Here is a 13,102-nt window from a genome sequence, read left to right on the forward strand (position 1 = left end):
CACACACATTCACACACTGGTGGCCGAGTCTACCGTACAAGGTGCCACCTGCTACTCAGTTTTAACACACTCACACACCGATGGAACAGCCATCGGGAGCAATTTGGGGTTCAGTATCTTGCTCAAGGATACTTCGACGTGCAGCCTGGAGGAGCCTGGGATCGAACCGCTGATCTTTCGATTGGTGGACGACCCGCTCTACCTCTGAGCCACAGCCGCCTGGAAGAGGTTTCAATGACCAGGTGCTGGCCTGTGATTGCATTACCTTTCTCCTTCAGCAGCTCTTACCCCAATGTTGACCCTCATTTTTTGAATTCACTGGTCACGTTGCCTTTTTGATTCCCTTATGCACTTTCTTGGCGATGAGGATTCCGTCTCCCATGATGCTGCATATGCATGATCCTGCATTATGCTCAAAGAGTGAGGCTGCAGTAGTGCCGGGGTAGTAGCGAAGCGCCTCTCACTCCTGTCCTTCGGCTTCTCAGTCACGCAGCGCTGGCCGGGCTCTCAACGAAAACATCGAAGGTGGTGCTGTATGTTCCTTGCTGGCGGATGTATTCGCAAGATGGCGAAACGTTATGGAACCCCCCCAGACGACTTGCTCGCACAATGTACAAACAAATCCGAAATTCTCCTTTTACGAGAATAAGTCAGGTTATTGGCGGAGGTAGTAATACACCAACGATGACATATTTATGAATGCAGACATCGATTGTTGGCAATAAACAACTGAAAATGTAACACAATGTCCCTTTAAAGGAAAATTGCCAAATTTGAACAAATTCCCTGAAGGTGTTCTTGAGACACTGCGTTCATGAGAATGAGCTCGAAGAGGTTACAGTGACCTTTGGCCACCAAAAACGAATCTGTTCACGAGTGTCCAAGAGGACGTTTGAGCCAAATTTGAGAACATTCCCTCAAGGTGTTCTTGAGAGATTGCATTCACATAAATGAGACATACAAGGGACTTTGGCCTTTGACCACCAAAAACTGATCTATTGATGAGCGTCCAAGGGGCCATTTGTGCAAACTTTGTGTACATTTTCTTGAGGTTTTTTGAGATACCACGTTCACGAGAATGGGATGGACAGACAGACAGAGGGACAACCAGAAAACATAATGCCTTCAGCCACAGCTTTTGCGGAGGCATAATACTCAGAAACCTGTGAACTCAACTCATTTAACATTGTTTTTTAAGCCTGGTTGTTTAGATCAACAATAATCATCTGACTTTCAGATCTTACACACAACCTTTCAGACTTATTAATAATTAAAGCCACAGAAAAGCAGGAGCATCTTACAGGTTTCAAAGCCCTTGATAGTCCCTGATCATGTGGTATCAACTATTCAGCAGAGTATAAAAAAAAAAAAAACCAAGGTTCACGTCTTTATAAGTCCGACATGAGAGTCTGACTGTCAGACACTATGGCAATATAAAAGCAGTAATAAAGCATTTTGAGATGATACTTGAAAAATACTGTATTTGGGGTCAAGCACTCTTACAGAGGATCACATTGACATTTCCTTCATAAAGCACACTACTACAGCGATCAACATACAGAAACCACCGATTCACATTTAATCAACATTCAATTCAACCTTCTTTCAAAGAACTGTTAAAAAAAAGAAAAAAAAAATGTATTATCACTTTGTGCTATGAAATATTATACCAGTAAAGCCCTTTATGGTGACAATATCTCAGAAACATCATGATGAAGAAATGAATGCTGCAGAAGATCAACTAGTATTTACAAACCCACAATTCTTTGGTCCATGTTTGGTTGGATCAACGCATCGGTTTCAAACTACGCCAATTAAACACATCAACCTGCTGAAAAGAAATAAAGTGGAACTGTTCTGGGCTCAGCTGTAATTAATGTGAAAAGGCATGAATCACAATTTCATCAAAACTGTCTCTTTGTCTACTTTAAAACATGGAACTGGTTTTCTCACTACTACAGTAATATTAATATTTATGCTACTATGGCTACTGCTAATACTACTGCTGAGAGTCAACTGTGTGGCCAACACTGTTCCGGCTATTATTCGTAAACATATTTCGATAAAATATGGGATACAGTTTCATTTCTTACGTTCAAGTAAGATATTCAATCTTCAGATCTTTCTCTAAAAGCTACAGGAAACATTGGTATCATAACATTTAGTGAAAGAGAAAAACTTTACTTTTTGTCTCTTATTGCAGCATAGTGTTTAAAACATAACTCTAATATTATGGTGTATTCTACACAATTTTATCACATTTCTTTAATGACCATATAGTTTGGCTACTCATTACTTACATTGTGGTTTCCTTATAATTTAATATCATTACTTATTACTTCATGTTTACTGCTGTTGTGAAATGATTCATGGACACGTCCACCTTTCACTGCAAAAAAGATCATGTACATGCATCAGACTAGCAATATGTAAAACTTAAAACAAAAATGTTCCCTTAACTTCGACATTAACAGTGACATATTACCATTTAGACATTCTTACTAAGTAATACAGAGTAGCTTTCTAACATAGCTCCCTTCAGCAGATAATACAGTATCACTGCAGTTTCCTGGAGTCCTAAAGAAGATTCTGACAGGCTGACGAGGGAGAACTTGATGTTCTTAAACGATGTGGATTTTAATCGGATATCATTTTGAGGTGTTTCTACTATTCTGCCCCTTTCGTATTAGTGTTCATTTACTGAGATATTTTTTCCATAGAGTGCTGCGGGGATGTTTTTTTTTTTTGTAGGCGAACCTTGAAGTTAGCATCGCCCTGGTTCCCTTGACAAAAATCCAATGAGACTTTTTTATTGGATTTCTGATTATTGCAGGAAATAAGCTCTGTGGCAAACAAACTTTTATCATATGTTACATTTTGGTTAGTAAAATTATCTCCACGAATGAACCACTTTTATGATTCTTCAGGAGTTAATGCAACTGCCAGAAGTAAAATGCTAATGTTAGGCTACAAAGGAACTACACCAAGGATGCATGACTGAACGTCGCCACCATAGCCTGGATGTAAAGCCGTGTTTGTCTTGATGATGTTCTAAAGTCTCATTGAGCCACTTATTAACAAATGCTTTTTTTTAAGTCACGTTAAAGCTTAAAAATTCAGGAGCGAGGTATTCATTTGCATAGTTTTATGTTGTAGAACAAAACGTAAAAGTCTCTTGAGTTTGTGTTAACCACAGACCTTAACTCAGGTATCTAACCAAACACCCATTGACTTCAAGACGAGGGAACCAGAGGTGCTAAAATGATAATTCGTTTCTGGGTTTTCGGACTCATTCCTGCAGCACTCTGTACAGTTTTAGTTAACTAAAAGTCTAGGCATTTCACTCCTGTCTTAGTCAAAGAAAACCATAACTATTTTAGTGTAGTTTTACTCAAAGAAAAGAAAAACATTTTAAGTCAGTCTCGTCCAGTCACAGCTAGTAATTCTGTCATGTTAGTCAAAGTTATTTCACACATGATTTTATCTTATTATCTGATGAAAAACACAGGTTGAATGATTTACACCTCTTCCAAACTGGACGCAACGCCAACGAGTGAGCGAAGTTCAGACTGTTTCAGTGTTTCCCAGTGAAGATGTCCTAACCTGCTTCGCTTGTTCGGAAAAAAATGCTCGTCCTGGCTCTATTTTGACCGAGATTTGCACACCTTCAACCTTTTTTTAGGGCAACAGCACGCCATTGCTTGGGCTCACTTAGGGCTCAACAGGCTCCCTGAATGTTGCTGCCGCTTGTAGTATATTTATGTATTTCATTTACTTGTTTATTTGACAAGGACAAATGCATGACGCTGCCTCATATGTGAAATACAAAGTAGATGCAATGCATAGAGGTTTCTAGCCATGGCTAATTTGCAACCCCTGTCCCTGGTAAGGCTTTTACAATTAAAACAGTAAATGTAAGATTACTGAGCATTGAGTAATTCCATACAATAATACAACAGATCTGAACACTTTTCAGTGCTCCATCCGCCAGAGTTTGCTGGCCCTCTGAATGATAGGAGGAGGTGTAAGAATTCAGCTTTGCACAGAGTGTCCAGTGGTCTGATGGTACTGATTTACTGTGAGTCCTCCTGACGGTGCTCACTGTGTGCTGCAGATGTAGTCCTGACCTATCGAATGCAGCACAGGAAACAGAAGTGCTACATTGAATAAATAAATAAATGAATAAAAATATCTGTAATATTTCATCCCCTCATTTTGTTGACAAAAATTACGAAGTTTTAGCAAAGTTTTTAGATTTTTAAACTACATTTTAGTCCCGTTTTTCTTCATCAAGAATACTGCATGTTGATACAGTCATAGGTAGTGTTTAATGATGTTGGTACCGTCTCGTCATCGTCTCGTCTTAGTCATGACAAAACACGTTGAGTCAGTTTTCATTAATGAAATTATCAGTTTCATGTTTGTAAATGGGGGCGAACAAAATATTAGAAACACCTCAGAAATTTGCAGCAAGGCTACATTAGACTGCATTAGACTGCACAGGCGTACCTAATAAACTGGTAACTCAAGTATGTGATTTGCCTGCAGGTTCCAAACTGAGATGCAGACATAAGAAGCTCATTCTAATGTGACAGGTCTTAAGTAGCCTACTTTCAGTGACAAGCATGAGACCCTATAATGTAACTATGGATAAAGTATGGACATAATACTTATCTCTTAACTCCTTTTTCAGGACTTTTGGTTATATTAAGTCAGTAGAGTGTTCTTGCTCTTGACAACTCTGCAGACAGGAGGCTTTGCTGTGACACAAACCAGGACAAGAGGAGTCCAAATATGGAAATGGTCAGATAAAAATAAGAGTTGCTTAACTTCCCAATCTTGGCCCTGAGCGGAACAGCGAGGGCTAAATATAAAACCTTGTGGTTTCTCGTGTCTCGCCTCTGCAGCAGTTCACAGGTCCCTCACTGTTTCATTAAAGTATTGTTACTCTCCTCAAAGCCCAGAAACCTCAAGACAGAGGAAGCATCTCGCTGAAGTGCAGCTGAATAAATACAGCAGTGTATCATTACATACAAAATAACTTTTGATTACAGCCTCAGTGTGCCAGAGTGTAAAATGGCACATAATATTGTGCAACTACATTGTCCTCTCCTCCTGACACCTGTCACGTCAGAAAACTGTCATTTCTACAGAAATGAACATAATCATAATACTCCCTTTTTAATCTAAAGAGTCTCGGCCACTAACAGTCACAACACACATATTCCCTTTGTGCTCTTTTTAAAGTGTATTGTGTCACTTTCCTGGGGTTTGGTACCATGGCAGTTTCCCCAGGAGGCTTCATTTAGAGTGCCGCTCAGCAGAGTCAGGAGCCAGGGAGCCATGGATCCTCGTTGGATCTGCAGCCAAATCAGAGGCCTGATACTCTGTGTGCTCTCAGCAGTCCGCGGGGACTTCGGGAAGGAGGTGTCCTCTTCCGCCTTGTCAGTACTTATTAATCCCAAAGATCCTCACGCCGTGCAGCTGTGGCAGCTTGGGGATGAGTACAGTGAGCAAGGAAACAGTGTTGACCACAAAATGGGCCCGATCGTATTTGGTGTAGAAGCTGGTTAGTATATACCTGGATCAGAGATGAACAAGAGAAGAGAGAGTAATGATTACAAGGGTGGAAACGAGTAGCAAATTAACTCTGGATAAATATTCACGCCTGCATTTCTCTGAAGTCGTTCTGTTAACAAGCCTGAGGAACACAGCAAGGTCTTTAGGAAAGAAAAATTAAAAGATTAAAATCAAAGCTGTCAAAACATCACTTTAAATCTGCAATAACCTTTCACTTATTTTCCCTCTGGTAATCACAGCAAGATGTTTCCTAACTCACAAACACAGAGCCAACACTTTCATCTGTGAGACTGTTTCAACATGCTGAACAACAGGATTGCAACACTGAACTGAAATATGCACACATCATGCTGCAATGCAATGGAAATGCAAATGTTCATTATTAAAGACGATCCAATGTCAACGATCAAGGCAGTTTTTTAACTGACTGGAATTTGATATATTGAGCTGTTTAGAGCCCAGTCCAATCCTTTGTTTTACATCAGTTATCACGAAGGTGTTTTTATGTGTGAAGCTTTCATGCACTGCAACGCAACAAGTACAGCAGTCGTCCCCGACTCCACAAACACCATAAACGCCAGCAAAACACAGCATGAGACTCTTAGTTTGTTCGGTACCAAAGTTATCAACACTTGTTTGATTTCAGCTTAGTGTTAGAGTCTCTTGCATTTTGCTGTCATCTATGGTGCACGGTGTTTCACCGCTAACAACCACACTCACCACGCCACTGTAAGTGTAACAAAATCCCTGCAAGCAAACACATAATAGGAGTAATTTATTAATGTAATCCACGTAAGAGATGCACAGATGACAAAGTAAACACACAATGAAACACTGTTCATTGTTACACCGACGCAACACATACTGGAGAATAGTCTCTTAAAGGGCAGGAGAAATTCCCTCAAGACAGTGACAATGCCAATAATATTTAAAAGTAGAGTTGTACCAATACCGATACCAGTATCGGAAATGCCTCCGATACTGCCTAAAATGCGGTATCGGGTATCGGCGAGTACAGCCTATGACCAATCCGATACCACGCAATGCCTCAGGTCATTACGCATATGCACGCTATAGGCAAACGAAATGGAAACAGAGCGGAGTTTAAAAAGCATTCTACTGTAGCCTTTAAAATGTCTTTTTTACCAAATTGTGTGGCTGCACTTTAACCTGTGTCTTGATCTGTGTCAACACTGGATAATAATATTTTTAAAAAAAGTTTTATGGCATTCATTCTACTATTATGTATTTATTTCTTATTTTTTTACATAGAGTTTTAGGAGTTGAGACATACAACAATTCATATCCCATCCATTTTTATTTTATGCGCTGGTATCGGTACTCAGTATCAGCAGATACCTAAGGTTCAGGGATCGGAATTGGTATCAGGAAGGAAAAAGTGGTATCGGTACATGTCTAGTTAAAAGATTTTTTACTTTATATTTCATTATTTTGTTACCAAAAAACTAGAATTACCACCTTGCAGTTGTATGCCTCCACCGACCAGTCAAGTTGCACTTACAGTTCACATCCATGTCTGTGCAGACTCATGTGTAGCAATGACAACTGACAATGCTTCAAATATGGATGTTGCAGCGAAAAAAGCTCCAAATCTAAAAAATGGATGCTTCACAACCATCTTCCATTTGGCAGCAGAGAATATCTATACAATCAGCACAGTTTGAAGGTGGACACCCAAGATGAGGGTCACCAATTCAGTATCTGACCAAATGTCTCGTCTTCTATGTCTGAGTTATGACGTAGAATAATGGCCAGTAAGAGTTTCTGTGGAGCATTATGATGTCACAGTGAAGCTGACCTTTGACCTTTTGGATATAAAATGTCATCACTGTGTTAAACTTTGTCATAATTAGCGTCTGAATTTTAGAGTTATGGCCAAAAACATGTTTTGTGAGGTCGCAGTGACGTTTAGCCGTCAAAATCAAATCAGTTCATCGTTGCATCCTAGTGGACGTTTGTGCCAAATTAAAAAAAAAAAAAAATCTGTCAAGGCGTTCTTGAGGTATTGGGTTAACAAGAATTGAACAGACGGATGGACAACGTGAAAACATAATGCCTCTGGCCACGGCTGTCACTGGCACATAATGCACTGCAGAGCTATTCAGTTGCCATACAAATACAGTGGATTGATTTTAATCACTTAAGTACTTCTATGTGCACTGTGCAGCTATATTATCTAGGAAAGTATAAGATTTGGACTCTTTGGTATCTGCAAATAATAATATATGACACGGATTGGGATCGGGGACAAAAAAAACTTAAATGAAAAACAATTAACAGACATGGAGAGTGACCACCCAACATTTAGAAATGCCTCTAAAGTAAGCACTTCCTGATGAACCCTGACTGTGTTTTGGCTACACGCTGGGAGAGGACGCACAGATGTTCCTTGTGAGGCACGAGAGTCAACAACAAACTGCACTGATCTAATATAAACAGCATTTTTAGATTTAACAGTAAACACCAGTAAGGGATTTTTGTGGGCTCAGAATGATGAATTGAACATCCTGTTCTCTGCTGAACAAGTGGGGACATGTAAAGAAAGCCCTCGAGAGACATTCGCAGATGTGTAGCTTTTCCATCTGGAGCCGAGAGACTGACCACTATTCTCTTCCTGCTGGCACTGGCTGCAAAACAAAATGACTAGGAGGCCTTTGAAACTCGCGTGAAAAAGTGTACACCTGCAAAAAACTGCTATCACTACAATGTTCAAGCTGAGCTGGCAGATCAACCCCAGGGAACCAGAATGCTTCCTGTAAACTGAACTCTGCTGGTTAATGAGGACAGAAAAGGGCAGGAAAGCAGCGAGGGGTGCTGCTGCAAATACTAAGCCCCTTAACAGTTGGTAAGCTTGACTAATAGAGAGCAGCAGGGACGCTAATCAATCAACACTCAAAAACAGAGGAGACTTTGTAATTAAAAGTACGTTTAGTGCAGATTTACCACAAAAGGAAAATCAGCAGCTGAGGTTCAGTCTGTACCAGTTCAGTCTGAGCTTAACGTAAAAAATAAGAGGTAGCACACTGACTACCAGGGGGGAAAACAAATCTTTATATATAACCATTTTTATAGAAACCCACAAACACAATTGGTGATGGTGGGAAGCCAGTGAGGGATCATGTATTCTGATTGTTCTATCTATACCGTTTTCTTCTGTCTACACCTTACCAATGTCAAATGTCATTACTCCCAGGAGCCTCATTTATAAAACAGTGCTTAGGATCCAAACTAAAAGTGCGAGTGCGCATAAAACCTGAAACTGGCGTGTGACAAGAAGTAATCAGATTCATAAAACCGTGCACACACCTGTAGGCCATGTTCCCTCTATATATCACAGTCTACCTGAAAATGTGCACCCATGGCTCAGCCTCATATCCCACCCTCTACACGTCAACATGCAACCATCAATGGTCAATGCAGAGCAACTTTTAAATGTTGATTCATAGAAATGAGTTTGCTGATCAAAGGTTCTTTACAGTGAATCATGATACCAACCAAAAGACGGAGCTTTTCTGACACCGGGTGAAGTGGAGGTGAGAAAAGCGCATATTGTTTGGCAGCCACAGCAGCGTGGTCACAAACAAAAGAAAATGCAGCGGTTAATGCAGTGAGTTCATCAAACAGGGAAGTACCTGAAATTTTAGAAAGTGGACAGATTTAAAAAGGGGAGGAAAAAAAGAATTAGATCCCGCTGTCAGAGCCAGAGTCCTGCACTGGACTGATTTTCAAGACCCGCTCCGGAAACAAGACCACGATGTGCAACACCGCACCCGTCCCTCCACCTGCACATATGATCAATTAGTTCTGCAACCTGACCCAACCCGTCAATACAAGACAGACGGCCCCACCCCAACATGCAAATCCTATAATAACCAGGCGCTGTTCAAACAATCTGGTTAGGCAGCACATTCAAAATGATCATTTCATACATGTAAAACTAAGATAATATATTTTAAAGCAAAAATAATTCAGGAAATACAAATTAAATAAATATTTTTAAATAATTTTTGCTCATTCTCATAACGATGAGCTCACTCCTCTACAGTTAACATGCCTTTAAGGAATGCAGGACACACATCATCAGCGCTCAGATGATGAAAACGTTAAATTAAATTAGTATTATTTTCATATATTTATCATTCACCATCCACAATATGACCTGCATGTTATTTGTTTCACCGAACCGAACCGAACACGGAAATAAAATTAAGACAAAATATTAACTGTGAATCACCTTTTTAGCGAGTCACTTGTGGTTGCCCAGCTCCATGCAGGACTCTTGTGAGAGATTGTCTGCTACTGTTTGGGGGTGAAGGCACACCTGAGCTGTCACAGCTGGAAACACATATGACCTCTTATTGTGTGCAGAAAACACTGCAGTGTCTCCATTGTGCTCTGTGCACCTGACAGCAAAGTCACGTTCACTGCAGCAATGTTACACACAAAAACTACATGACAAGTTGTGCTTGTTGATACATGCACAGTAGAAGATATTATTGAAAACCTATTGACAATCTGTTCGAACACATGGGTCAGAGTTTCCGTACAGGTGCACACATTCTTCCGTCAAGTTTGTTTTTATAGTGGCGTATGTCTCTTTCAGGCCCTGCTTTGTGCTTAAGCAACAGTTATAAATGAGGCCCCAGCTCTACTACTGTACTTCCTCAGTGTGTACTCAAGTTTAGATCCATCCTTCACACTCAGCTGTTCTCTCCACCTGTTACAACTGAAGGGCAGACATTAGATTTTGGAGGGGCCACTTACAGGACAATAGGTGTGATGGTGAGGAATTTGCGTGAAGCAGTGAACTGCACACCGTAGTCCATCTGCTCCCAGTGTGTTAGGAGGCGAGCCTTGCCCTGATCTGGGGTCTCAAACGGCGTCCCTTTGACCGTGTGAAGTAGTAGATACATGCACTGCAACAGACAGGAGACACAGTCAGGGCGCTGTTATAACACATTAATAACATATAAATGTCACACTGGTGGAGGACAGATGTTGCCTTGAATATTCCTCATTTATAGACCCCAAAACCTAGCACGAAGTCCACAAGCAACAAGTGGATGTGTCCTGAGGATTCCCAGTGTTAGGGGTGCTTTAACCTGTACGATGAAATACCCACAGCTCCACCTATTTAATACACTCCTGTACGAAGAATGTTGTTCTGACTGTGGGGGAAGAAGTATTCAGATCCTTTCCTTAAGTATAAGTACTAATTCCACACTGTGAAAATACTCCAAAACAAGTAAAAGGCCTGCATTAGAAATCTCACTTAAGTAAAATAATTTATCAGCAAAATGTGTTTAAAGGTCCAGTGTGTAGTATTTTGGAGGATTGAGTGGGAGTCCTTCTATACAGAGTTTGCATGTTCTCCTTGTGTCAGCGTGGGTTTCCTCCAGGCGCTCCAGCTTCCTCCCACAGTCCAAAGACATGCAGGTTAATTGGTGACTCTAAATTGTCCATAGGTGTGAATGTGAGTGTGAATGGTTGTCTGTCTCTATGTGTCAGCCCTGTGATAGTCTGGTGACCTGTCCAGGGTGTACCCTGCCTCTTGCCCAGTGTCAGCTGGGATAGGCTCCAGCCCCCCGTGACCCCTAACACGATAAGCGGTGACGGAAAATGATTAAATAAACATTAAGAAGTGTTTTTCCAACACTCTCGGCATGGAGCGGCTGCTAACTACAATGGCTGTTGCAAAAATGCAAATGGCCTGTAGCCCTTTTTAGATAAGAATTGTGCAAATTTGCAGGAAAGCCCAATCAGTCTTCTTTCAGCATTGGCAGTATCAAAACAAAATTGGGGAGTGCGGCAAAATACCGTCTACCTAATTTTGTTCATAGAGAATGCGCCTTTTTCGGGGCAATGGGGGCGTGAGCAAGTAATAAAACGTGTAGCTCAGCGTGTGATGTAAACAGTGACGTGGGAGGGAAGCCGCGGCTGGTCAGTCCTTCGGCGATTCTCTTGTAAGTCGGCCCGTTTTTCACCGTCCCTGTCATCTGACGGTTAATGGCCTCTTCGTTTGCAAGTGCGAGGAAGGCGCACAATTCCTTGTCTCCCCAGTTGCTCATCTTTACAGTGTCTGTCAGGTTTGTGTTTCCCTCTTGCTACTAGGTGCTCGCTAATTCCTGCTATCAGCTGTTTCCTGTTTATCCACCACCAGTCGGTCGCACGTGAGGCGTCATCAACAGCTCCTCCCGTTGCAGAAGGCCGCCTTGGTCTGTTTAAACTAAAAGGGTTCCACCAATATGTCTACCCTATGAGGCGGAAAATTGGGCACCTCGGATCAACTCGCCAATCCGGCTCTGTGTGTCTAAACGCTCGCAGCTTGCCGGCAAAACGGCCCAACATTTGCAGAAAATCTAGCAGTGTAAAAGGGGCTAGTGTTTGGTTTGTCCGTTCTGGGCTACTGTAGAAACACTGAGGTGCAACTTGGCGAACTCTGAGGACAAGGACCTGCTCCTTATGTAGATATTATCAGGTGATTACTAACTAAAGAAAACATACTTATTATATTACATTTCTTCCAGTGTATCCCCCTAAACCCTACACACTGGACCTTTAAAGTACAACAAGTACTCATTGTGCAGGAAAATGTTCCCCGTCAGTGTTTTAGTGTTGTATACTATGTTTCAGGAGCAATATTACTGCTGCATTAATGTGTATGTTGCATTTTACTGCTATAGATATTCAACGTTGTGCTCATTTCAACTCCTATATACTGTTAGGTAGTTTAATCAACAGCAGAGCATCATATTCTATACGATCATCATATGTTTGTCACGTGGCTGTCCTCTGAGAATCACAAATCTCTATAAAGTCAACTTTTCATGGGGTCAGAAAAACAGCTCTGTTCTCAGCCTCGTGATGATGAATTTTCCAGTTCATCCAAGAGGGTTTTTAAAGAGTTTATTTAGCTCAAGAACGTTTTTCAATACATAAAGGAACACCTCATCTTTCAGTTTATCATAGAACATCTGATTCAAGATCACCAAATTTGGAGATGCATGGTCAGGAGGACAGGAAGGGGATGAAATCTGTAATCTGAAGAGTAACTAAAGCTGTCAGACAAATGTAGTGCAGGGAAAAGTATATTCACCCCTGAGATGTACTGGAGTAAAAGTATGAAGCAGCATGAAACTGAAATACTCACATTAAGTACCTTGAATGTGTACTTAAATGTACTTAGTTACATTCCACCACTGGAATATAAGGGCCAGACAGATGGGTATGAGTGTTTGAGACTGAGAGATACCTCAGCTCTTTAAATTAAATGCTGGTTGAAACATTATAGTCGCCCATTCATTAACAAAGAACATGACTAAGAGCAGTGAAACAGCAAGAAGAGCTTTTCTTTCTCCTCACAATACCTTAGTGCAGAGATTTGTTACCCTCTGACTCATTACTTTGAATCACCACATCCCAAAGCCTTCCACCAGGCTGCACTGTACGTGTCCTTCACTGACCTGATTCATTCAACAAAAAAGAAACCGTGGCAGCGCTG

General features: G+C 41.0%; 1 protein-coding gene across 3 annotated transcripts in view; it reads right to left on the bottom strand.

Moving 5' to 3' along the window:
- Positions 1–1,465: 1,465 nt before the first annotated feature.
- The window catches only part of ormdl3 (ORMDL sphingolipid biosynthesis regulator 3), a 41,569-nt gene continuing 29,932 nt past the window's right edge, over positions 1,466–13,102 (bottom strand). For all 3 annotated transcript variants that reach the window (XM_049564484.1, XM_049564482.1, XM_049564483.1), the window contains 2 exons: positions 10,366–10,517; positions 1,466–5,581 (listed from right to left, as the gene is read on the bottom strand). In XM_049564484.1, coding sequence (XP_049420441.1) covers positions 5,446–5,581; positions 10,366–10,517 — 288 coding nt within the window. In that variant the 3' untranslated portion in view covers positions 1,466–5,445. The remainder of the gene's footprint in view (positions 5,582–10,365; positions 10,518–13,102) is intronic.

This window comes from Epinephelus fuscoguttatus, linkage group LG20 (assembly GCF_011397635.1).
Source record: "Epinephelus fuscoguttatus linkage group LG20, E.fuscoguttatus.final_Chr_v1".
NCBI classification, from domain to species: domain Eukaryota; kingdom Metazoa; phylum Chordata; class Actinopteri; order Perciformes; family Serranidae; genus Epinephelus; species Epinephelus fuscoguttatus.